The following is a 27,289-nucleotide window of genomic DNA, read 5'->3' on the forward strand; positions in this document are numbered from 1 at the left end:
ATCAGAAGAAACTATGATATTTGCTATTATATCTTGGCCTGAGGAAAGTCTTTCCAAATATACAAAATATGGAAGCCATGAAAAAGGAGTTTGAGTAGTATAACTACCTAAAAATAACCACTATGAGCAAAGTCAAGACAAATGATAAACTAGGAAAAGTATTGCTAGTCATGTGACATAAGGCTAATTTTCCTTATAGAGAGCTTTAACAAATCAAGAAGAAAATGTTAATATAAGGAATAAAGGAAATGCATAGACGTTTCATTTCAAAGTAAACGCAAATTACTCAAACATGAAAAGTACTCAATCTCACTCATAAAATATGTATATAAGATGCAGAATTTCACCTGTTAGATTGGCAAAACTAAAAAGTTTCAACGCTCATTGTGTTGGAAAAGATACAAGGAGATGACACTCTATTGCATTGCTGGTGGGACCTAAGTCAGTATAGACTACAAAAAGGAAGGGCGAGTTGGTATTCTCTACCAAAATTACAAAAGCACATATGCATATATTCTTTGACACAGTAATTCTGATTCCAGCAATTTGCTGGAAATCGCTTGCAAAATGATATACATGCAAGATCATCCATGAGAGCATTGTTTGAATAGTCTTTGGAGATTTAAACTCCCCTTGTTATCTGTATTTTGGTCCTCCTTTTTATTCTTAGTATTAGTCTTCTCTCTTTTTTTTTTCTTAGAGGTTGGTTTATGGTCATTTTATAGTTCTGTCTAAAAGATGGAATCAGCCAGGGCTGTTCATTTTAATCAGCAGAAATCTACTCTGGCACATTTAAGCAGAAAAAGAATTTATTGAGAAAGAATATTGGGTAATCCAGAATAATCAGCCGGGTAGCCAGAAAACTTGGCTTAGAAAATAGCAGCTAGGATCCGAGAGCAAAGTCTGTATAAAATGAATTCTTTGAAAGTTCTTCGTGACCTGGTGTATTTTTAATTGTTCCTTGTTTACTTTAAGGAATATATATTCTATTGGGTGCATACATATATATAAATATATTAGGATCAAATCTGTTAATTTTGTTGTTCAGTTTTTCTGCATATTTACTACCTTTTGGTCTGCCTGATCTGTTTTTAATTGTGGTGTGTTAAAATTTCTTGCATTATTTTGGATTTCTTAATACCTCGTTATAATCTTAATTAGTTTTTGCTGTGGTATATGTTCATACAAGTTCATGATTATTATATCTCCTTTTTGGGTTGCCTTTCTAATCATTATGTAATTTCCCTCTTTATCCCTATTAATGTTTTTGGTTTTACCATGTACTAGTTTTGTGGCCTTAGGCAAGTCATTATCCTCTCATTTTCCTTATTGTAAAATGGGTATAATGCCTACTTTATAAAATTTCTGTGAAGACTTGCTGAGAAAATATATATGAAGTATTTTACACGTGATAGGTTCTCCATAAATGGATTGAAAGTACTTTTTTGCCTTAAGGGTTCTTTTTCCTCTCTCCTTCTCCTTCTCTATTAAAGTATCAGATTTTAAATACTATTTGCCTATAATTGGAAATGTGCTTAAGGGATATGATTAAAATAGTCATCAGGACTTTTTTTTATAAGTGAGTGAAGGTGCTAGAATGTTTGCCTCCCACACCAGGAGTCTGACAATTCTCTAGTACTTGTAGGCCTTTAAGTTACTGTTCCCTGCTTTTGCATTAGAGCCCGTTTCTAAGTCTCTTCCACATTTCTCAGGTGTACTAAATAAGTCTTTCAGAATAGTTGAGACAACTGAAAAAGGATAAAAGTCAACTTTTTAAGGAGCCTGCTTTTCTACAACAAATATTTGTCAACCTCAATGGGATATAGAGTTCTTAGTAAGTCTTAAAATTAATACTATATTTTGATCACTACATGTACAAAGAAGTATATAGACGTGTCATGTACATTTAAGGAGGCAGAAGTGTGTACTTTCTCCCTCCTTTTTGATCGCATTTAGAACTTGTCTTTTATTCCTATTGTTCATCTGGGTTTTTATCATCTATTTATATTACCAACGTGTGTTGGTTGTGTGCCTTCTGTGGTCCTGAATATCTTGGATTTAAAAATATGTAGAGATAAGGGGAAAAAACAATGTCAGCTGAGAAAACAGCACAGAAGGTTTAAAAATATATGGCATGTATCTATTGTAACTTGATAGGGTTAAGAGATCCAATGCTGGAGAAAGAAGAAATTGTGATGAAGTTGTGATCCATCTTTGGAGAGCCTTGAATGATGGGTTGAAGAGTTTTGACTTCATTCTATAGGCCAATGAAAACCACAAAGGCTTTAAGGATAAAAAATCAGGTTATATACCGAAAATATTTACAGGTTGTATGCAAGAAAATACTCTGCTGGCAATATTGAAAAAAAGGAAAATACAGTGTTATGAATAAAACTGTAGCTCATTTAAAATGTTACTTGGTAACATTGAACTAAGCTTTAAATAGGATTTTTTCTTAAGGTCCTTTAACATGGGACTTTATCAGTGAGGCTCTTTCAGACCGCTCTTTATAAAATAATCTTCTTTTTTTCATCCTGCATTTATTTTCCTCTGTAACACTTTGTACTACCAGTCGTATTATATGCACACACTTGTTTGTTTATTGCCTGTAAGTCTGTAAACTCCATGAGAGCAAGGGCTTTATTTGTTTATTGCTTCTCCCCAGTGCTTAGAACTTTAATAAATATTTGTTAATGAGTGAATGAATATTCAAATTAAGATGACCACAATTTTTTATGTGGTTTATAATGTGGGGACAGCAGTAGGATAGGGTTTTGGGTTCTTTCCTAGAAACTCCTGTTAAAAAGTGTTTTCTTTTCCCTTTCCTCCAGAGTTTATATTCAGAGCACCAATCAAATTAAGCAAGCCTGGAGAACTTCGTGAGGAATATGAAAGCCTGAGAAAGGTACAGTATAAACATGATCACACCACTCATTTTCTTAAAGTAAATTGAAATGATGACATTAAAGAATACTTGGTGGGAGTTTTTGAAATTTACAATGCAGAGCCTGTCTCCATACTACCTTATACTGTAGCTTTAATAGAGGTAGAGTAAACCTTAACTAAGAACCCCTTTTTAACTGTCCTGTCATAGATGAAACTGTAGCTCACCTGGCCTGTCGTATACCTGCCACAATAGCTGGCCACCAAGAGGGGTGTTCTTGGCATTTATTTACTTACTTACTTCTTTAAATTTATTAGAGAGAGAGAGAGAGCGCACTCCAGTGTAGGGAGAGGCAGAGGGAGAGAATCTCAAGCAGACTCCCTGCTGAGCCCAGAGCCTGCCACAAGGTCTGCGGGGAGGGCTCCATGTGGGGCTCCAGTCCCACAATCCATGAGATCATGACCTGACCTGAGCTGAAACCAAGAGTTGGATTTTTAACCCAGGGACCTACCCAGGTGCCCCTATTCTTGGCATTTAAATCTTGGTTAAAAGCCAACATTTAAGCTCTAATAATAATAGCTTGTATTATTTTTCCTTACCTTACAAGGTTCCTGTAATTACATGAAACTGGTGTTATCTTTTGTTGCTTTTACTCTGTTATGTACTGCAGATGAACAGTAGCTTAGGACAGTAAGGGTGGGGGGAAGTAAAATAATTTTCTAGGTAGAGAACATTTACCACTGGGAAAGCTTTTAGCTATGTCCCCATCATCTTATTTTTGATGTTTTCAAGCTTATTGTCTGTGAATCACTTAGAGAATTAAGATGTCAAAAAGGCTGGTAATAAGTATGTTACAAGATTTGTTATCATCCTTCCCCAGCCCTTGTCCTACACCACCATACCTTACCCACCTTCGTAAATTATTCTACATGTGTATATTTAGTATTTTATAAAGGTAATCCACTTAATCTGAGTCAGATATCATCATAAAACAGGTGAGACAATAACATTATTGTGGCATTTTACACTGAATGAAAAAATCAGTCTTTCAAAAGGTCATGTTAAAGAGAAAATAGAGAACTTTGTTTAATTACTGTATATTCTTTGACTTTCTCTTTTAAATGAGAGTGTCAAATGTTAACTTGGGTCCTCATGCTCCTTTTATATTGGTATTGTGAGAGTTTTTTTTGGTTTTTAAATCACTTACAAAGCTTTTTTCTACATAGAAAGAAATTCTTTATAGGGACCACATCAAAAGAACCACAGATTCCTCTTAAATAAAATTCCAGAATCTGCAGATATTTAATTCTGATATACCTTTTTACAAACTTGGAGAATATGGAAATTTTAAAGCTTTCAGCTTCAAGATAAAGAGAAAACAAGGAATTGGAGGTATAAAAAGGAGGTAAAACAGAATGCATAGTAAGAGTAGAGGTTTTTATAAGCTTTGGGAGAGAGAAAGAAACCTTGGGAACTGTGCTTTTACTCCTTTTAGGAGGGAGGGACAGAAAAATGGTCTTAAAAGCATTTTAAATGGCAGAATGATGTTAAGTGAAGTTAGGACAATCTTACCCTATGTAAACTGGATTGGGTTTGAAAAACATTCACCTATGTTATTTGGGTTAAATAAATGACATATATAGCTCCCTCCCCCCAACTCCAAGTACCCAAGTTGCTGGCATCCATCGTACAACCTGGAAAATGGAAATTCAAGTCGAAATCAAAAGGCACTATATGGCATATCTATACAGTGGAATAATATTCAGCAGTAAAATAGAATGAATTACTGGTGCATGCTACCACTTGGGTGAACCTCAAAAAGATGCTAAGTGAAAAGAATCAGATACAAGGGACCACATATTGTATGATTATATTTATAGGAAATGTCCAGAATAGGCAAATGTAATGGAGACAGACAGGAGACTAAAGGTTGGTTGAAGTAGGGGGTGGGAATGGGGGTTAACAATAAAAGGGCATGAGCGATTTAATTGCAGTGGTGAAGATTTTTAAACCTGATTTATGGTGTGTTCCACAACTTGGTAAATTTACTAAAAGTCACTGGATTATACATTTGAGGTAGATGAATTATATAACATGTAAAATATGCCTCAATAAACTTGTAGAGAAAAATTAAAAGGCACTAGACATTTGGATGGAGACCTTGATAGAGAAAAGGTGTCTCGTAGAGTATGTATTTTCTAAAACAAAACAAAGTAAATATCTATATTACTGGATGAATATTTATGGAAGGAAAATCCTTAAAAGTTTCTATAAGCAGGGCACCTGGGTGCCTTTGGCTCAGGTCATGATCCCAGGGTCCTGGGGTCGAGCCCCACGTCATCCATGCTCTGCTCAGCAGGGAGCCTGCTTCTCCCTCTTCCTCTGCCCCCTCCCCCTTGTTCATGTGCTATCTCCCTCTCTGTCAAATAAATGAATAAAATCTTTAAAAAAAAGTTTCTACAAGCAAGGGTTGGTGAGTGGAAATTCTACACAACTCACCATTACTATTTTGATGCATAAGACATGCTAGTAATATACTTTTTATATGGTATATTTTATTTTGTTTAAGAGAGAGTAAAAACTTTTGTAAGGGCTATAAAAAGTTAATAAGAATTTTATTCTTCTAATTCTAGTTCTTTTAAAAGATATTTACTTAGTAATCATAGATCCTCCTACCTGCGGGTAGTGTTACACTTATTAGGTTACTATGAGTTTCTAAATTGTATGATTCTGTGGATTTATATTTCTGAATATGTTTATAAAGTTTTCTTCTTGCCATATATTATAGGTAATTTTGTTTTCTTAATGAGAAAAGCAAGGCAGGAATATGTAGAGCAAAATGTGAAAGTTCCTCTTTTCCTTATTTCTCATTCTCTTCACCATAGTTAACTAGTATTGGCAGTTTAGTGTATATCTTAGGTCCTTTATATACTTACACACACACACACACACACACATATGCTTTAGTCTTTTTCAGTATAAATGAGATCATTATGTATATTGATTTATACATTAGATATTTTTTGTGTCCCTACTGTGTGCCAGGCATTGAGGAAATGGTGTTGAAGAAGACACCGAAGGTCTTTGCCCAGGGAGATTCCATTCTAGTGCAGAAGATAGTAAATAATTAGCAAACAAATACTTACTATATATTAATAAGGTAGGATCAGAAGAGTTACAGGGGAATGGAGAGGAATTCAATTTAAAGAGACAGAAAAAGACTGTTTTAGATACAGTAATCAGGAAGGTCTCTCAGAGAAGGCAATGTTTGAGTTGCTACCTGGAAGAAGTAAGGTAGCAAGCCAAATAAAGGTATGAGGAAAGAGGATTCCAGGCAAAGGAGCAGCGAATGCAAAGACCCTGAATAGAAACAAGTTTGGCTTGTTCAAGGAACAGTGTGGCTGGAGCTTGAGTGTGTAAGTCGTGGGTGGAAGGGTGGTATGGGGATTTGGTAGGAGATGAGTTGGGAGAAATAGAAGGGCCATATCAAAGAAGGCCTAGTTGACCTGTTAAGGAACCTAAATTTATTTTAAGTGTGATGGAAAGCCAGTAAGATGATCTGACTCATACTTTTAAAGGTCTCTCTGGTTGTGCTGTAGGGAATAAACAATAATGGGCCTAGGAGTTAGGAATTGTATTTACTGTGAATAGTAGAGACCCAAAAATAACAACCCAAACAAATTAGGAGTTTTATTTTTCTCAAGTAACAAAAACCAGATGTAGGCAGCCTAGGGCTGATACGGCAGCTTCATTACATCAGGAAGTCAGGTTCCTTTTGTCTTTCTGTTTAGACATCTTCAGGTGTGCCTGTTTCCTTGTACTGTGGGATGGCTGATCCTTCTCTAGACTCACATCTAGACAGAAGGTAGGGGGAGAAAGGCACATACCAGCTGAATTGTTTTATTTATTTATTTAAATTTTTAAAAATCTTTATTTTTTTAAGCTTTTATTTATTTGTCAGAGAGAGAGAGAGACAGCGAGAGAGGGAACACAGGCAGGGGGAGTGGGAGAGGGAGAAGCAGGCTTCCCGCTGAGCAGGGAGCCCGATGTGCGGCTCGATCCCAGGACCCTGGGATCATGACCTGAGCTGAAGGCAGACGAGACGCTCAACTGACTGAGCCACCCAGGCATCCCTGGGTTTTTTTTTTTTTAATTTAATTTTATTATGTTATGTTAATCACCATACATTACATCATTAGTTTTTGATGTAGTGTTCCATGATTCATTGTTTGCGTATAACACCCAGTGCTCCATTCAATACATGCCCTCCTTAATATCCATCACCAGGCTAACCCATTCCCCGACCCCCTCCCCTCTAGAACCCTCAGTTTGTTTCTCAGAGTCCATAGTCTCTCATGGTTCATTTCCCCCACCGATTCCCCCCCCCTTCATTCTTCCCTTCCTGCTATCTTCTTCTTCTTCTTCTTTTTTTTTTTTAACATATAATGTATTATTTGTTTCAGAGGTACAGGTCTGTGATTCATCAGTCCCACACAATTCACAGTACTCACAATATCACATACCCTCCCCAATGTCCATCACCCAGCTACCCCATCCCTCCCACCCCCCACCACTCCAGCAACCCTCAGTTTCTTTCCTGAGATTAAGAATTCCTCATATCAGTGAGGTCATATGATACATATCTTTCTCTGATTGACTTATTTCTCTTAGCATAATACCCTCTAGTTCCATCCACATCATTGCAAATGGCAAGATTTCAGGGTTTTTTTATGGCTGCATAATATTCCATTGTATATATGTGTGTATATATATATATATGTATATATATATATATATATATACACATCACATCTTCTTTATCCATTCATCTGTCGATGGACACCTTAGCTCTTTCCATAGTTTGGCTATTGTGGACATTGCTGCTATAAACATCAGGGTGCACGTACCCCTTTGGGTCTCTACATTTATACATTGTTTTGTTTTGGACCATGGTTTTTGAGGAGGTTATTTAAGGAGGGAATTGAGGAGATGACATGATGGACAGTGAAAGCGTGGTAGGGTCAATGGATTGAGGTTTTGATGGTGATAGAGAATTGTAAAAGTAGGATCACTAGCATACCAGTCAAGCTGGAAAGCTAGGGAGTGGTGGTCTAAATGTGAGAGGCTCAAAAGTGAGACTGGGAGGTAGTTTAGTTACTGGAAGGAGAATGTTTAGAGTATGATCAGGCAGTAGACAACTGAAGTAGGATGGAAGAAAAGACTTATTTAGGAGGAAGTAAAGGAACTGAGAGAGTATACTGATATTGAATTCTTTAGGACTGATCATTGGAGTAGTTGGAGAGAAACATAGGTGCTAAGTTCTTCTATGAATAAGGGGAATTGACAAAGAGATAGGTAGGTGTCTACCGCAAAGAGGGGTTGTGGGTGTTACAGTCTGATGGTAAATGCTTCAGAGAAGCTAGAATTTTTGAGGAATAGTATGATCTCTTCTGTAACGTGCTCTTTTTTTTCACTACAATACGTGGTTTTTTTGTGGGAGGTAAGGCTTTCATATAGATATTCTTTCATCCTGAATGGTATTTCATAGTATGGATGAGGCATAATTCACTTAACTTTCCATTATCATTAGTCATTTAAATTCTTTCCAATTTCTCCCAGTTTTAAAGAGATGTTATACTGAATACATGTGAATATATGTGAGCAAATACTTCCTTTAGTTTAGATTCCTAGAATTGAAAGTTCAGGGTCAAATGGTATATACACTTTGTATTTTGGTGGATATTAACAAATTGCCTTTTATTTTTTTAATTAAGATTTTATTTATTTATTTATTTGAGAGAGAGAGAGCCAGCACGAGTCGGGGGAGGGGCACAGGGAGAGGGAGAAGCAGACTCCCTGCTAAGCAGGGAGTCTGACATATGGCCCTCCATCCCAGGACCCTAGGAAGCCGATTAACCAACTGAGCCGCCCAGGTGCCCCAACAAATTGCCTTTTAAAAAGACTTTTTCAACTAACGCTCTCACCAACAGTAAAAGAGAGTCCCCTTTCTTTAAATCTTTGCCAAACTTTTATCATTATTTTTAATATTTTGCTAATGTGCTAGATAAAAATGGTATCTCATTGTTTTCATTTACATTTCCCTGATTACTAGCTAGGAGGAGCATCTTATATTTGCTGGTCATTTATATTTTTTCTGTGCATTGCTTGTTCACAATCTTTGAATGTGAAAACCAGTTCTATCTTTTTTTTTTTTTTTAAAGATTTTATTCATTTATTTGAGAGAGAGAGAGAGAGCACACATGAGAGGGGGGAGGGTCAGAGGGAGAAGCAGACTCCCTGCCGAGCAGGGAGCCCGATGCGGGACTCGATCCCGGGACTCCAGGATCATGACCTGGGCCGAAGGCAGTCGCTTAACCAACTGAGCCACCCAGGCGCCCGAAAACCAGTTCTATCTTTAGAGCATTTGTAAACTTGACTACTAATGGCATGCTTTTTTTTTTCTGTGCTTTTATAGATGTATTATATTGAAAAAAGTTTCTGGCTTCTTTTTTTCCCTGACATTTATGGGGTTTTTAAGTGGAAGGAGAAAATTAGCATGTGCTCAGTCCTCTATCTTGTTACATTGCTTGAGGAAATAATTTTGTTGTATTCATTCTTTAATATGTGTGTGTATGTATATGTATATACGTGTGTGTATAGTGTATGTACATATTCTTGTTATATTCTTGTCTATAGTAAATGTTGAAATCAAAAAATAAATTTAGCAGATTATTTCAATATTGATATCTTTGTTTCTATTCTATGTGAGACCATTAGTCATTTTTGTCTTTTGAAATAATTGATTCATCTCTATAAGTTCTATTTATTGGTTGGATTAAGCTTATTATTTACACCATTATTTCTTCTGCTTATATAGTTTGTTAGATGCTTAATTCTGACCACGTGTTTAAATAGTTGCTTTATGTTAGAGTTAGGAAACATAATCCACATGCTCTTGTTTGTCTTCTTTGAATCATTGGACTCTGAAAGGTTGAAAGTAGGGGGAGAAAACAGCCTCTGCTTCTAGACTGCTTATCTCCCTGGTTTCTGTAGTGGGAAAGATGAACTGTTCTCGATAATTCTGTGGGTCACATGAGTGGTTTAGGCTTTCTCTGAGCTGGTTTACTGACCTATCCATTTTCTCTTTTCTCCCTCCCTAGTGGTTCATTTTTGAGGAGTATTTTCTCTCCATTGCTGGTTGAATTATTCAAGTAGTAAGCATGCAGTTCTTAGTCCTTAGCCAGAGCACAGGGTAATCAGATATGGTCAATGGGTTACTGAAGTGAATAATGTCTCTATGAGGCAGACACTAACTTTTGTGAAGTAATTTTTTAAAGGTGAGTAAACTTTTAGGACGTAATTGTTTTTGAAATTATATATCTTTAAAGTCTCTTCTATTGGAGCGCCTGGGTGGCTCAGTTAGTTAAGCGACTGCCTTTTGCTCAGGTCATGATCCCCAGGGTCCTGGGATCGAGTTCCGCATCGGGCTCCCTGCTCAGCGGGGGAGCCAGATTCTTCCTCTGCCTGCTGCTCCCCCTGCTTGTGCTCTCTCTCTCTGATAAATAAATAAAATCTTTAAAGTCTCTTTTATTATCTTTATGCCATGAACTTAAAATATAATGCACTTTATTAAAATGAGAACATTTCATGGAGCGCCTGGGTGGCTCATTCGATTAAGTGTCTCCCGCTCAGGTCATGATCCCAGGGTCCTGATCAGGCTTCCTGCTCATCGAGGAGCCTGCTTCTCCCTTTGCCCCTCCCCCTGCTCATGCTCTCTGTCTCTCCCTTTCTCTCTCTAGAACATTTCACTTAAATCTGTTTGGCTATTCATTGCATCATGAGCTGAATGTTGAGCTGGCCTTAGACACCCCCCACCTTTTTAAAAATCTGCTTATTTTAAAAGGAGCTTGTATTTACCTACAAAGTTTAAAATATATTCTGGCACACTTCAGAAGCAGCAGAGTGCTCGTTTAAATTTTTCTTTCCTATTAGATTGTAAAATCTTTCAAGGTGGCTCTGTTTAGTCTCTTTAACTCTCCACTGCATGTAAGATACAGTCATCCCTACTGATCAATGGGGCGTATGGTCCATGACCCCCAGTGGGTGCCCGAAACTGTGGATGGTACCAAACGCTGTATATACTGTGGTTTTTCCTGCACATACATATTTATGATAAAGTTTAATTTATAAATTAGGCACCGTAAGAGATTAACAATGATAACTAATAATAAAATAGAGCAATTATAACAATATACTGTAATAAAAGTTCTGTGAATGTGGTCTCTCTCTCTCAAAATATTGTGCTGTACTTACCCTTCTCATGATAACGTAGATGATAAACTACCTACCCGATGAGATGAAGTGAGGTGAGTAGGCACTGACTGTGGTGCAGCGTCAGGCTGCTATTGACCTGATGATATGTCAGGAGGAGGATCATTTGCTTCCAGACTGTGGTTGACTGAAACTGCCCACAGCGACATCATGGATGGGAAGGGAGTGGGGGTGGTTTACTGTAGTATCTTGCACGTAGGTATTCATTGAATGCTGATTGAATCGATTAGTCAGTCATCTAGTTTCAAAGCTCCTTCTTTTAAGATAAATGACTCGTGTAAGAATATATAGCTGGCACACAATAGAACTAGATATGTTTTAAGATTTCCAGAGTTCTTTTTGCTACAATATTTGTTATTTTTTTCTTATTCCTCAGAAATGTTATTGTGTAATCTTTGAGGAAATGCCTGCTTTTGGCAGGTGCTGATGTGCCTATTTCTAGAACCAGAAAATAGATACAGTATCTCATAGTACATCTTAAGGGAAGGTAGGCTGTGTGGTATTAAGAAGGAAAAACTCTCAAAACAATAAATTGTAATTTTGACTGCCTGAGGGAAGAACAGTTAGCCATTGCTGAAAAATCTAAAAATGTTAAACCTGGTTGTTTTCTGCTTTTGCTATTTGCAACTATTCAGACAAGGTCAGGAGCAACTTTATCAAGGAATGACTTTTCAAAGAAAATAACATTCGGCAAAGTCAAAGCCTGATCAAATGTAATTATAATAGCGGGCTATTCAAGTGATTTCTGCAATGTGCTATCTTTCCTTGTCTCTTTGATTTGTGAGAGGAGAGAATCAGTAGTTATAAGATTATTGGATTAGTGTAATAGTTTTTATGGTTTAGAGAATAGTTTAAATAAAGTCATTTTAATGCTACTTGTGAAAGCCAAACTAGAGAATTTTGTAGAGCAGTTGCAACTCTTATTTACAAAAAAAATATTTTATTTTATAAAAATATCTGATTAGTAAAGATTTTAATAAGTTAAATTTTTTTTCCTGCTTATAAAAGTAAACAGAATTGTAAAAAGGAAAGACGTTTGGGTAATGAACCTCAGTAATCTTGCGACCTAATAACCACATTTACATGTTTATCATAAATTTAAGCTTAAGTCTTTTCAGAAAATAGATTTGGAATCATACTATACAAGCCATTTTTTAAAAGTATTTTTATTTATTTTTGCGAGAGAGAGAGTGAGAGAGAGGGAAAGAGGGAGAGGGGGAGAGGGAGAGCACGAGCAGAGGGAGGGGCAGAGGGAGAAGCAGACTCCCCGCTGAGCAGGAAACCCAATGCAGGACTTGATCTCAGGACACTGGGATCATGACCTGAGCCGGAGGCAGATGCTTAACCGACTGAGCCACCCAGGCGCCCTATACAAGCCATTTTTACTGATCTTTTTATTCAGCATATCATATGAAACTTCCCATATCAATAAATTTAGATCCCTGCCAACATTTTTAATGATTATATAGAATAACAGAAAATATCACTGTAATATATCACATATACGCCAATATTTTCCTTAAGCCAAAACCATTCAAGAATGAGAAATAACTTTTAAAAATGATATTTCAAAAGATTCCACAAGATAATTTTTAAAATTTCTCATCTCTAGCCAGATTTGTGTGAAAATTCACAGGTAATCTGCTTTCATTGGAATTGCAAGCATGGTTATATTTTTCTGGATACAAATGAGAGTTTAAAGTCTCCTTTGCTGCTTCTTACATCAGAGACTCAATTTTTTTTGTTTATCTTAAACTGAAAAATAATGCATGTGTTCTAAGGTCACAATACAGATGTGGCGTGGATAATTTACACTACGATGAATGACATTATATTATAATGAGTAAGAGCCAACTGTCTGAGTTTAAATCCTGGCTCTGCATGTGAATTTGGGCAAGTTAGCTAGTCTCTCTATGTCTTAGTTCTTCATCTGTAAAATGGACACCATAGTACTTAGCTTATAGGGTTATTGTGAAATAGTGCCTGGCACATAGTAATCCATATATAAGGATTATTATTATTCTTTAAAATTTGGAATTCTGAAAAATCTAGCACAAAGTAACCCCTTCCATTGCTGCCATTTGTTTGTTTGTTTGTTTGACTAAGCAATGACTGACCATCAAAAAGTCATAGTTGGAAGCTGGAAAGTTAGTGGTATCAACCAAATGAATTCAGATTTTCTTGAACTTTTGAAGAAGGCCTGTCTTTGCCTTTTCATAATTGATTACTTAGAGATCTTTCTTTCTACTTCTCATATGTGAGTTCCCTCCCATTCACTCAGTGTTTTAGCTTGGCAAAAATAGAGTATCTGCTGGTTCAATTTATGTGTAAACTTGAATGCCTGCAATTACTTTTATATGCATTTCTGCATAATGCATGTAATTTAAAACCTATATTGGAGTAATTTTAAATACTTATTACATAAAGGAGAAAATTTGTAAAATGTTATCTTAGTATAAGTATTTATATGTGCTTAATTCTATTTTTTTTTTTTTTTTAAGATTTTATTTATTTATTTGAGAGAGAGAGAATGAGAGACAGAGAGCATGAGAGGGAGGAGGGTCAGAGGGAGAAGCAGACTCCCCGCTGAGCAGGGAGCCCGATGCGGGACTCGATCCTGGGACTCCAGGATCATGACCTGAGCCGAAGGCAGTCGCTTAACCAACTGAGCCACCCAGGCGCCCTATATGTGCTTAATTCTAAACATAACATTCAAATTGAAAGGTGTTTGAGAATTTAAAGTGAAGGGAGTATGGTATCATCAATATGATATCTTTAAAATTAGGTAAGAATCATAAGAGCAAATCAATTGCTTTGGTGCTATTTATGTGATTGCTCAAGTGGAAATCATGGCCTTTAGCCTTGTATGCAAGAGATCGTTTGCTATGATTCAGGATGCTGTGAAATGGAAACTGCAGGTAGTCCTAGTTTACCCAAAATGCTTTATTTTTGGTGGCAGCATCAGCAATAATCACCAATTAGACCCTGTAGAAGTGGTAACTGTTAGTATCAAATGAGAGTCTAGGAAACAGATAGAAGATATAAAGCATTGACTGCTCTGGATACCAAAGTAAATTAAAATGTTCTGACACTAATTTGATTAACAGGTTCATTATGCTTGAAGTAATGGTTCTGAAGGCAGTGGTGTTATACTCCTACTTTATCAGCTTATATTCCTTTCATAACCTCCCTAAGAATTTAAAATATTTTTAATACCTTCTATTAAAGAATAAGCCCTAGACATCAACAAAAATGTATTCAACCCATTTATTGAGATGGTGATATTTAGTGGGTACAACCTTATGGGCTATAAGTGTATGATTTGTAAAATTGTTAAAAATATGTTGCAAATTAACTTAAAGATTCCCATTACCACCTTTGTGAACGTCTTAGCGGTCTAGGGCCCCAGTTTGAGACACTTTGGCCCAGAGATAACTAGAAAATGTAGAAAATGAGTTAAATGTGTGTAACTTGTATAATTAACTGAATGTTTTCATATATCATCATCTTAATTTATAGGAAAACTTTGCAGGCAGATGAATGAAACACCATGAAGCTGTATGGTCCTCCGGTTGTCACAGACTATTTCTGTAGTCTATCATTGGGCAGTGGACCATTTTACCAATTCAGATAAGAAAATGAAAAAATTATGGATGAATGAGCTTCTTGTCTTTAAAGTGCCATCCGGCAGCCCTCCTCCCACCAGCCCTGTGTTCTTGGCACTGTCGGGTTGGTTGGTTACCTTCTGTTGTGGATTTGAGAGAAGTTCCCCCAAAGCATGGGGACTAGTCGGTCACCACAACAGTACAGTTTGTATCACGGAGAGTATTTGTTGGAAGGACCTTTTCAAAATTGTTTAGTCCAACCTTATTATTCACTTCAATTGCATTCTACAAGAATGTAAGCCCAATGTGAACCACTTTTGTCGTTTTTGATCAGGGCTGTATCCTCAGCACTACAAATATGCCTGACACGTAGACTCTAGTGTTCTGTAATTACTTGTGAAACTGAACTTTCTGAACACAGATACCAGTCTAGAACTCAAGCAGGAGAGGGGGAAATCAAGGATGAACGGGACACAGTTCCATGGTCCCCTTCAAAAGAAGCTCATAGTGTCTAGGGGCCAAGAGATTTGAGAACAAGAGACTAGACACAAGTAATTTATTTAAAAAATCCATGATAGAAGTACTTTCTGGATGTTACTAAATATACTTGAAAATATTTCATTTGAAATAGTGTGTGGTATATATATATTTATGTTTTATTTTAATCTCTAAGCATGGCTAGTTAGTTAACATTCGAAGTACTCATAGGGAATACACACTTTGATTATGTAGCCCTCGAAAGACTGTAATCAGAACCTTCACTTCATAGACTCTGATAAGCCCTTCTGTTATTTCTATGATCATCTAGCGCCCGAGGTTTGTTAACTAGCATAACAGATGTTAGAAATGATTTCAAAATTTTTAATTTTTGTACTAAACAAATATAAAAGTGAGGAGAACAATAAAATGAATGCCTGGATACTGGTTACCCAGATTCTACAATTTTGAAGATAAGTTTTCATGGTGAAACGAGTATTGTTCAAGACAGATGGATTAGCTACAAATATTGCACAGGCATTTCCGCCCTTGCATGAGTAGGATTTAAGAATCTAGTGAGCTCAGTAGCCTGTTCTATCTATGGAACATTGCCCTGTGGCTAGGAATTTTGTTTGGCTTTGTGTTTAGCTGTTAGTGGAAAATTCACTTACCTGATTCTGACCAGGAGCTTAGTTGAATCCTGCTTCTAAAATATTGCCTTGAGTGAACCTATCATGCAAGATATTTATCGTAGTATCTAAGAGGATAGAAAGCTAGCTGGAACTTCATGATACTTACAGGATAGGTTATATGACACTTAACATTTTTTAAGTGCTATAAAATATATATAACGTAAAATTTGCCATTTTAACCATTTTGAAGTGTACAGTTCGGTTCCCTTAAGTACAGTCACAGTGTTGTGCAACCAGTACTGCTATCTTTTTTTCACCACTCCAAACAGAAGCCCTGTACCCATTAATCAATATCTCCCCATTTCTCCATCCCCCCCTAGCCCCTGGTAAGCTCTAACCTAACTTCCTATTTCTACGGATTTGCCTATTCTAGATTTGTAAAGATTTTATTTATTTATTTGACAGAGAGAGAGACACAGCAAGAGAGGGAACATAAACAGGGGGAGGTCAGAGGGAGAAGCAGACTCCCCGCCGAGCAGGGAGCCCGACGCGGGGCTCGATCCCAGGACCCTGGGATCATGACCCGAGCCGAAGACAGCCGCTTAACGACTGAGCCACCCAGGTGCCCCTTGCCGATTCTAGATTTGTAAATGGAATCATACAGTATTTGTTCTTTTGGTTTGCTTATTTCACATAGCATAATGTTTTGGAGGTTTGTCATGTTGCATGTTTTAGTACTTCATTTCTTCTTATGGCTGAATAATATACCATTTTTTGGACATATCACATCTTGTTTATCCATTCATCTCTTGAACACTTGGGTTATTCCCACTTTTTGGCAGTTGTGATTAATGCTGCAATACACATTGGTGTATGAGTATTTGTTTTGAGTTTTGGTTTTCAGGTTTTTTGGGTATATACCTAGGAGTAGAATATCTGGGTCATATGGATAATTGTAGTTTAAATTTTTTGAGAAATCGTCAAAACTTTTCCATAGCAGCTGCATCATTTTACATTCCTACCAGCAAAGTCTGAGGGCTCCAATTTCTCCACATTCTTGTTGGTACTTGCTATTTTTTCTTTAAAAAATGTTTTTGGGCGCCTGGGTGGCTCAGTTGGTTAAGCGACTGCCTTCGGCTCAGGTCATGATCCTGGAGTCCCGGGATCGAGTCCCGCATCGGGCTCCCTGCTTGGCGGGGAGTCTGCTTCTCCCTCTGACCCTCCCCACTCTCATGTGCTCTCTCTCATTCTCTCTCTCTCAAATAAATAAATAAAATCTTTAAAAAAAATGTTTTTATGATAGTCATTCTAATGGGTATCTCATAATGATTTTGATTTGCATTTCCCTAATGAATAATGATGTTGAGCACCTTCTCGTGTGCTTATTGACCATCTGTATCTCTTCTTTGGAGAAATATCTATTCAAGTCCTTTGCTTAATTTTGAGCTGGGTTGTGTTGTAGCTCTTTATGTATGTTGAATATTAAATCCTTATCAGTTATATGATTTACAAATATTTTCTCCCACTCTCTAGGTCGTCTTTTTACTTTATTGATAATGTCCTTTGCACAAAGTTCTTAATTTGGATGAAGTCCAGTGTATCTCTTTTTTCTTTTCTCTTTGGCTTTTTCACTCAGCACAGTTACATTGAGATTCATTCACTTTGTTGCATGCATCAGTACTTTATTTTTTATTGCTGAGTAGTATTTCATTGTATGGATATGTCACAATCTGTTTACCTTGTATGCCCATTGATCAACATTTGGGTTATTTCCAGTTCTTGGCCATTACAAATAAAGCTGCTATGAACATTCATGTATGTCTTTGTATAGATAAATCTTTTTCTCTTATAAGGGTAAATATTTAGGTGTGAAATGGCTGGATCATATGGTAGATGTGTGTTTTGTTTTTTAAGAAACTGCCAAACTTTTCCGAAGTGGTTTTACTATTTTAACTCCTACCAATAGTGTATGAAAGTTCTGGTTTCTCTCAATCTTCACCAACATTTGGTATGGTTAGTTTTTTAATTTTAGCAATTCTAGTTGGTGTATAGTGGTATCTCATTGTAGTTTTAAAAATTTGCATTTCCCTAATGACTAATGATGTTGAACATCTTTTCATGTCTTTAGTTGCTTTCCGTATATTTTCTTCGGTTTAATGTCTGTTCAGATCTTTTGCCTTATTTTTAAAGTCGGTCATGAACTTTCTTGCTTTTCAATTTTGAGTGATCTTTGTATATTCTGGATACAAATCTTTTATCAGGTATATGCTTTGCAAATGTTTTTCTCTCAGTCTGTCAGTGTTTTCATTCTCTTAGAATCTTTTGAAGAGCAGGAGCTTTTAACTTTCATGAAAGATAGTTTATAAGTTTTTTCTCTTTGTAGATTGTACTTTTAGTGTTATATTTAAGAATTCTTTGCCCAGCCTAAGTTCACAGAGATTTTCTCCTATGTTTTTCTCCTGGAAGCTTTATAGTTTTAGGCTTTACATTTATGTCTATGATACATTTTGAGTTAATTTTTATACATGGTGTGAGTATAGATCCAAGTTCCTTGTGCATATGGATATTAAGTTGTTCCAGTACTGACTATCCCTTCTCCATTGGATTGCCTTTGTACCTTTGTCAAAAGTCAGTTATCTATATATTTGTGGGTTTATTTCTAAACTCTGTATTCTATCTGTACCATTGATCTGTTTATTTTTATACCTTTACCATGCTGTTTTGATGGAATATTGTAGCTTTAGTTAGAAATCTGGTAGTATTAATTCTCCAATTGTTCTTTTTCAAGTTATCTTGGCTATTCTTCCTTCTCTATATAAGCATCTGAATTTTAGTATCAGCTTGCTAATTCCTAGAAGAAAAAGCCTTCTGGGATTTTGATTGGGATTGCATTGAATCTATAGATCAGTTTGGGGAGAATTGGCATCTCAATAATATTGAGTCTTCAGACCCATCAACATGATATATCCAATTTTTTTAGGTCTTCTTTAATTTCTGTCAACAATGTTTGTGGTTTGCAGTTTCCACATCTTTTGTCAGATTTATTTTAACTATTTCACATTTTTTATATTATTGTAAATGGTATTTTTAAATTTTCATTTTCTAATTGTTCATGCAAGTAAATGAAAATACAATTGATTTTTATATTTTGCTACTCTATCCTATAACCTTGCTAAGACTCATTTAGTAGTTCTAGCAGCTTTTTTGTAGATTCTAGTGGATGTTCCAGATGGAGGATTATGTTGTCTGTGAAAAATGAATGTTATTACTGGGTAACTTTACTACCAGATTTCAGGAATTGCTATAATGCTAGTCATTAAGACAGTATGGTATTGGCATAAGGAAAAGACATATAGATCAATGAAATAGAATAGAATATAGTCCTGGAATAGACCCACTCGTATATAGTCAACTGATGTTCCTAAAGGCACAAAAGTAATTCAGTGGCAAAAGAATAGTCTTGTCCACAGTCGTGCTGGAACAAACTGAATATCCTCTGAATATGTAAAAGTGAATCTTGATCTCTATACAATATACAAAAATTAGTTCAAAATAGGTCATAGACTAAACTTAAAAGCTAAAATTATGCAGAAGAAGACATAGAAGAAAAAATTTTGATTTTGGGGTAGGCAAAGATTTTTAGACAGGAACACAAAAAATCCTAATCACAAGAGAAAAAAATCAATATATTGGATTTTATCAAAGTTAAAATTTTTACTTATTAAGGAAATTAAAAGACAAAAAAATACTGGGAAAAAAAAATTCTCAAAATGTATATCTAACAATGGACTTGTATCCAGAATTTGTTAAAGAGCTCTTGCACCTGGCAAGCAATAAGGTTAAAAAAAATAATAAGAGTGAAAGGTTTGACAAGACACTTCACAAAAGAAGATTTGCTTCTAAGCACATGAAAAGATGCTCAGCATAATTAGTCAGCAGGTAAATAGTTATTAAAGCCACAATGGGGATGGCCCCTTATAACCTCTAGAATGGCTAAAATTAAAAGGCTAACAATTCCAAGAGTGAGAATGAATATGAGACTATGAATCAGCTGAAACTCTCATGCATTGCTAGTGGGAGTGTAAAATGGTATGACCACAATGGGAAACATTTTGACAATTGTGTTATAATTTTAAACATATACTCACTATGTAACCCAGCAGTTCCACTTGTAGCTGTTTAGCGAGGCAAAATAAAACATCTGTCCACAAAAAGACATGTGTTTTTTTTTAATTTGATTTTATTATGTTATGTGAGTCACCATACAATACATCATTAGTTTTTGATGTGGTGATCCACGATTCATTGTTTTCATATAGCACCCAGTGCTCCATGCAGTACATGCCCTCCTTAATACCCATCACTGGGCTAACCCATCCCCCCACGCAAAACCCTCAGTTTGTTCCTCAGAGTCCATAGTCTCTCATGGTTCATCTCTCCCTCCGATTTCCCCCCCTTCATTTTTCTCTTCCTTCTCCTACTGTCCTCCATGCTATTCCTTATGTTCCACAAATAAGTGAAACCATATGATAATTGACTTCTCTGCTTGACTTATTTCACTTAGCATAATCTCCTCCAGTCCCATCCATGTTGATGTAAAAGTTGGGTATTCATCCTTTCTGATGGCTGAGTAATATTCCATTCCATATTCCATTCCATTCCATTCCATTCCATTCCATTGTATATATGGACCACATCTTCTTTATCCATTCGTCTGTTGAAGGGCATCTCGGCTCTTTCCACAGTTTGGCTATTGCGGACATTGCTGCTATGGACATTGGGGTGCATATGGCCCTTCTTTTCACTACATCTGTAAAAGACATGGTTTTTTTAGCAGCTTTATTCATAATAGCCCCAAACTAAATACAACCCAAATGTACAACGCTTGAATGGATCAACAAATTTTGGTGCCCCCAGGTGCACTAGTTTTGACAAGTGAAGGGGGCCCCTGGGTGGCTCCATCTGTTAAGCGTCTGCCTTCAGCTCAGGTCATGATCTCAGGGTCCTGGGATCGAGTCCTGCATTGGGCTCCCTGCTCAGCAGGGAGCCTGCTTCTCCCTCTGCCTACTTCTCCCCCTGCTTGTGCTCTCTCTCTCTCTGACAAATAAATAAAATCTTAAAAAAACTAGTAGGCAAAGTAAAGATATTTTCAGGAAAAAATTACGTGGTATTTCTTGGTAGTGTGACTGGGTATGAGATGAATGTACAGAAGTCAATAGTTTTTCTCTAATAATTAGCATCTAAAAATGGAAGCAGTAAAAATCATTCCATTTACAGTAGCGGGCAGCTTCACTTTGGTGCAGCTTGAGATCTGGGTTAGCTCCTACTGCCTGCCTCCTGCTGTTAGAATTGGGCTTCTCTGTTATTGCTCTGGCAGTGCCCACCATGGGAACTTGCTCAAGTTGTACAAGCCAGCGTGAGGGGTATTTAACACCCTGCAGAGCAAACTTTGGTCCATGGGAGGTAGGAGTCAGTAGATATATGCTTCCCCTTTTTTCCCTCACTTCAGACTGGCAGTCTTGAGATGCATTTCATGCAATTTCTCATATTGTCTTCTGTAGCCAATTACTGGACCAACTGTCACACCACTTTTATTGGCTTTCTTTCCTTGTTATGTTACTCTGTTCAGCTCCCCATAACAAAGAATTATGTGGCCCAAAAGTACTGAGGTTGAGAAACCCTGGTATGTGAAGACAGTGGTTTGCTTTAAAATTCAAGCTCTTCAGTATTCAATCTCTGCGACTTTTAACCGCTGAGCGTTAATTTTTGTGTCTACAGAATGATAATGATGGATACATACAGAGTCCTTAATGTTTAAATGAGGATAGCTCTATAAACTTAATGCCAGGAACAAAGAAGAGTTCAGTACAGAGCAGCTATTGATATTTCTTTTTCAAGTGTATATGCTATTTTCTGACACGCCCTGAGGCATTTTCCCTGAATATGAAAACTCTTTCCTAGAGACCAAGTTCTCAAGTCCTTATAAAAAACTATTGGGCGCCTGGGTGGCTCAGTTGGTTAAGCGACTGCCTTCGGCTCAGGTCATGATCCTGGAGTCCCGGGATCGAGTCCCGCATCGGGCTCCCTGCTCGGCGGGGAGTCTGCTTCTCCCTCTGACCCTCCTCCCTCTCATGCTCTCTCATTCTCTCTGTCTCAAATAAATAAATAAAATCTTTAAAAAAAAAAAAACTATCAAAAGGGACAAGAAAGGGCGCCTGGGTGGCTCAGATGGTTAAGCGTCTGCCTTCGGCTCAGGTCATGATCTCAGGGTCCTGGGATCGAGTCCCGCATTGGGCTCCCTGCTCCTTGGGAGCCTGCTTCTCGCTCTGCCTCTCTCTCTCTCATGAATAAATAAATAAAATCTTAAAAAAAAAAGGGACAAGAAAATAACTTCTATAGAACCCAGTATAGAGAAGAAGGAAACATGATTCATGTGAAGATTTAAATGCATATGTGGGTTTTTCAATTTTGTAAATTTTTAGCTGTATCAAGATGACAGTGGGTTAGAGACTCAACATTGCAATGGAAAAGTGGTTTGTTTGTTTTTTTCAAATTGATGAACATTTTTATTTTTACACTTAAAGGATGATGAATAACCATTACTAATCCTATTAAAGAAAACCCAACACCTCAAGCGGAAAGGATAACCATATTTACTCATTAAATGCCACTTAAGTTTTCTACAACACAACTTGAAAATACCCAGCATGCATGTTTAATCTCAGTACAATGGTTTCAAGACCAAGTATACATGTTACAAGCATCAAGGCTAGATTACAAATTATCATCGTCATCATCGTCATCATCGTCATCATCGTCATCATCTTCTCGTTTTCTTTTCAATGCATTTGATGAGTCATTGGCAGTATTTTGTGATGACACCATGTTAGTGGTAATAAGAATGTTTTTAGACCCAATTAATGATGGATTAATCAGAACATTCTGAACTGCGGATGTTGCAGGAATTGATGCTTTTACAGTTGGGGACTGTGAAGTGGGCATCTGCACTGTAAACCTTTGCCCTGTGAGGGACACTGGAGTCCCTACTTTAGTTGACACAGACATGGTTTGTGGGGTTGGGGTGCCAAGGGTGGGAGTACTTGGTCTGCTAGTAACAGACCAAGTTAAGTGTTGACTTAACCATGGAACTGTTATTCTTCCCGCAGAAGTAGATGCCTTTTTTTGTAAAGACTTAAGTCTATAGTTTGGAGCAGTCAGGCAGTATCTATCAGGTGGCAACCTGGGGCCTGAATATGGCTTGATTAATGGCAAAGGAGTTTGATTTCTTTGCCTTGCAATATCTAATAAAAAATCTCTTGGGGGAGGAGAGGTAAAAGACCGATCAGCACGACACTGGATGGCCAATCGCACATCATCTGCATCAACAGTGGCTTTCTTAGCATGGCTTGAATAAATTTTTGCATCATCTAGAATTGTGGTCACATATCAGAAGGCAAACTCCAACATCTGATTTATAACACTTGGCTCATATTCTGTAATCCCCATATCCTTCAGGATTTGCGCCATCATCTGTGCATCTTTCGGCATGCTCTTGGGAGAAGCCATCTTGCCAGACTCCATGATATCCGTTGATCAGACGTCTCGAGTTAAATCACCCACATTAATGTATTTCAGTCCTGATCTTGATGCAAGTTCTTTGCCTAGCGTGGTGTTTCCAACCCCTGGTGTACCGGTGAGCAGGATGTTTGGAAGCAACATCGGTTTTTTTTTTTTAATAAAGATTTTATTTATTTATTTATTTGAGAGAGAGAAAGAGAGAAACAACATGAGAGGGGAGAGGGTCAGAGGAAGAAGCAGACTTCCTGCTGAGCTGGAAGCCCGATGTGGGACTCGATCCCAGGACTCTGGGATCATGACCTGAGCCAAAGGCAGACGCTTAACGACTGAGCCACCCAGGCACCCCAAATGATAGCAATTCTTATGATGCTAAAACTTGTTCTCTTTTTTGCCACTCTGCCTCTCTATGCTCTGAAAAGAAATGCCCCTTTGTGTAGCCTGTGGTCAATTTGTTGAACAAGAATTTCTCATCTAATATCATCAAAAGTCATTGAGCTTTCACATGAGCAGTTAGCATAGATTTTAGGTTTGCTTTCTCCCTGGCTATGGATTTGCTTTTTTTCCTTTTGTGTTCTTGTTTGACTTGGGCCGAGTTGGGAGTACATTGTTTCATTTGAGCCTCTTCCTGACATAACATTGTGTATGGTGTTCTTTGTATATTCGTAACCTCTCGAATTAGACTCAGTGTATTAAAGACTAATTCAGGCCTGTAGGAATCAAACCTATAGAAATTGGAAAGATAAATCTAAATCTTAATTGTTGTTTATTGTTATTGTTTTTGCTTTTTAACCCTGAGGCAACAGCCAATGAAAAATATTTGTTCTTTGGTTTTTTTTTTTTTTTTGCAAATATGATTAAAAATATTAGTAGCCTGTAATTGCTTTGATATACATTACGGCATTTAAGTTTTATTAAAACCCCAGGCAGTGAAAAGAGAATAAAAGGAGATTAAGAAAGGAAACTCTTAATGTACTATAAGTACACAGCAAGACACCACATTAAGTACTTCATATTATTATCTCATTTATTTCTTAAAACTATCTGCAAAGTAAGTAGCATTATCCCTATTTTGTAGGTGAGCATATGATCCTTTCTGATGCTTCATCTGCCCAAGATCATATAGCTGTTAACTAAGTGACAGAATCCCCAGAACCCAGGTTTTTATTCCAAAGTTCATCTTATTTTCATACTGCCCTGCTGCCTCCCCCAATTTAGGAGCATAGGCCTCTGCCTTACATTTCTTTGTAAACCATGTATTTTGACCTACCCTCTGGGCCACAAGATAATAGCATAAACTGCAGAACATTGGAACTGTGATAATTTTTCTGTTGCCTCTAGGACTAGAGACCTGTCTTGCCTCGCCCAGCTTCTCTGGCCTTCTGTGGCCTACATCTCGGCTCTTCTCCTCACTTAATACAGTTATATCTGGTTTATGGGAATAAGGAACGTTTTTAGGTTCAACCTTCTTTGGCTAAGTGAATAAATCTTATTTTTTGATTATGTGTGTTATCTTAGCTTTTATCACTTCATATTGCTCAAGAATGCAGAGCATTTAAATCTGAAGCCCTGCTGTAGTATATGTTCAGCAAGAGTCAAGCAAGTGAAAGCAGACTTACTTAAAAATTAAGAGGGCTTTATATCTAGTAAGAAAAATAGTCTCAAACTGCCATGTAATCTGTTCATTCTGATAGACTACTGAGTAAAAGATGTTTTGAAGTCTGCCGAAAACTCTCCTTCTCGGTGTGATTTGTATTTTTAGCTGAGAGAGGAAAAGTTACAAGAGGAGAAAACCTCTGAAGATCAAATCCACAAGCTGTTATTGGAGGATACGGAAACAGGGAAACGGAAAATGGATGACCAGAAAAAGAGAGATGAGCCATTAGTACTGAAGACAGATCTGGAACATGTAAGTAGATCACGGTTTTGATGGACAGCTGGCTCAAAATCAGTCATTAGCCCAGGTGACATGGGTCTGAAAACCTGTGTTGGTGAGCTGTGAGAGCAGTAATAGTCGCTGACCGTGTAGTGGACGAGTAGTGAAGAACCTAGTGTCCAGATGGGAGCTGGAGAGAGTAACTCATGAATGGGACAATAGAGTTGTGTGGAAAGATTAAGGGAACAGTTGGGAAAAAAGGTGAGTGAGGGGAAATACCTAGTATAGAATACTACTTGTGGAAATTTGATACGTATGTTGTCATTTTGACTTATGTGTTGTTATTTGACATTTGAGTTTTGTACATCTTATATCCTCAACTAGGTTTCCTTAAAGCTTGTATTTGATTTCCCTCTATTCTTTTTAATGCCTTAAGCAACATAGTGCTAGATACAAGGTAGGTCTTCAATATTAGATTACGTAGTTTAACTCTAATTAGATTTCTAATCTTGCCAAATCTTGCCCGAATTTTTTTCATTACTTATTTACCAAGCGAATTACTGGAAAAGGTTATAAGTGGTATATTTAATGTATGTAAGAAAGCATTTTTGGAAGGCCCACTGGATACTCAAATGGATAATTACAATTGAGTTTTTTTCTTTAGTACATCATATTGGATCAGACATTTTCTATGGCTTGCTGTGTGTACTTAAGATAGCTTTAGAGTCGTTATCTTTTAAAATAGTTTGTGATTTAGACTTGTTAGTATTTCAGGTTAACTTTCTAATTAGCTGGGATTAATAAAGCTTTACTGTATATAAGACAGACAACATAGAATAGAGGAAAACCAAATCTCTGCACCAGGATTCGGCCTCTTTTTTTTTTTTTTTTTTTTTAAAGATTTTATTTATTTATCTGAGACAGAGAGAATGAGAGAGACAGAGAGCACATGAGAGGGGGGAGGGCCAGAGGGAGAAGCAGGCTCCCTGCCGAGCAGGGAGCCCGATGCGGGACTCGATCCAGGGACTCCAGGATCATGACCTGAGCCGAAGGCAGTCGCTTAACCAACTGAGCCACCCAGGCGCCCCAAGGATTTGGCCTCTTAAACAGGTCCCAGCATTGTAACAGACTGTACAGCTCTGGCCAGGTTAGTTAATTTCACTGTGCTTTTGCTTCACTCTTTGCAAAGGCATTTTTCCTGAACTTGAGGAAATGAAATTATTTAAGCTTTCTTGGATCCATGGTATTTGCTGCTGTCAACTGTGCATTTTTGATCCCAGTTATAACAGTAATAATTGTTATTATTTAATTCTTGTAAAAGTAACCACTTGCATTTTGGAGGGTTTCACCCTTCTAAAAGATTCAACTTAACAAACATGAAATGCTTGCATACTCTTAATGCTCTGTTCATTGGGAACTACAAAAGGAAAAAGACTGGAGAGGATGCGATTTAGCTAGGAAGGCAAGAGTAAAATATGATAGCTTTGTGCATACAGTGTGTTTTCTGACTAATAGCCCCAACTGTGGTCTGTGATCTCTAGACTACAACTCTGCCTCTTCACCCCAGCAGGGCCGTCCTTTAGATCCCTTAGGCAAAATGACCCAGAAGGACCTTTCTCTTTAGGACAAACCGATCTTGACAAAGAGAGCTTACCCTCCACTGGGGTCCTTTGATAGAAAGAACCTGCTGTTTTTGGCCTGGCCAGATCCAAGTTTCCTCTAGGAAATGATCTCTAGTATTAATTCATGTCAAGACCAGGAAATGGCTCTGATTATTTTTTCTTTTGCCACTACCAGCTTTGAAATAGAAATCAACTGCATTTTATAATCTTAAAAGGAATTGTAATCTTTTTTTTTAATTTAATTTTATTATGTTGGTCACCGTACAATACATCATTAGTTTTTGATG

At 37.1% G+C, this 27,289-nt stretch overlaps 1 protein-coding gene and 1 non-coding gene across 2 annotated transcripts in view; one reads left to right on the top strand and one right to left on the bottom strand.

The window, feature by feature from the left end:
- Window positions 1-2,871: 2,871 nt before the first annotated feature.
- LOC110593415 overlaps window positions 2,872-27,289 on the top strand; it is a 44,199-nt gene continuing 19,781 nt past the window's right edge. Inside the window, exons 1-2 of the transcript XR_006540929.1 lie at window positions 2,872-2,905; window positions 25,267-25,413. This is a non-coding gene — a transcript (uncharacterized LOC110593415). The remainder of the gene's footprint in view (window positions 2,906-25,266; window positions 25,414-27,289) is intronic.
- Window positions 22,704-23,530, bottom strand: LOC110593359 (transcription initiation factor TFIID subunit 9-like). The gene is given in 1 exon segment (XM_021704625.2): window positions 22,704-23,530. A coding segment is annotated over 1 exon segment (807 nt). The 5' UTR covers window positions 23,511-23,530.

This window comes from Neomonachus schauinslandi, chromosome 11, assembly GCF_002201575.2.
Source record: "Neomonachus schauinslandi chromosome 11, ASM220157v2, whole genome shotgun sequence".
Taxonomy (NCBI): Eukaryota; Metazoa; Chordata; class Mammalia; order Carnivora; family Phocidae; genus Neomonachus; species Neomonachus schauinslandi.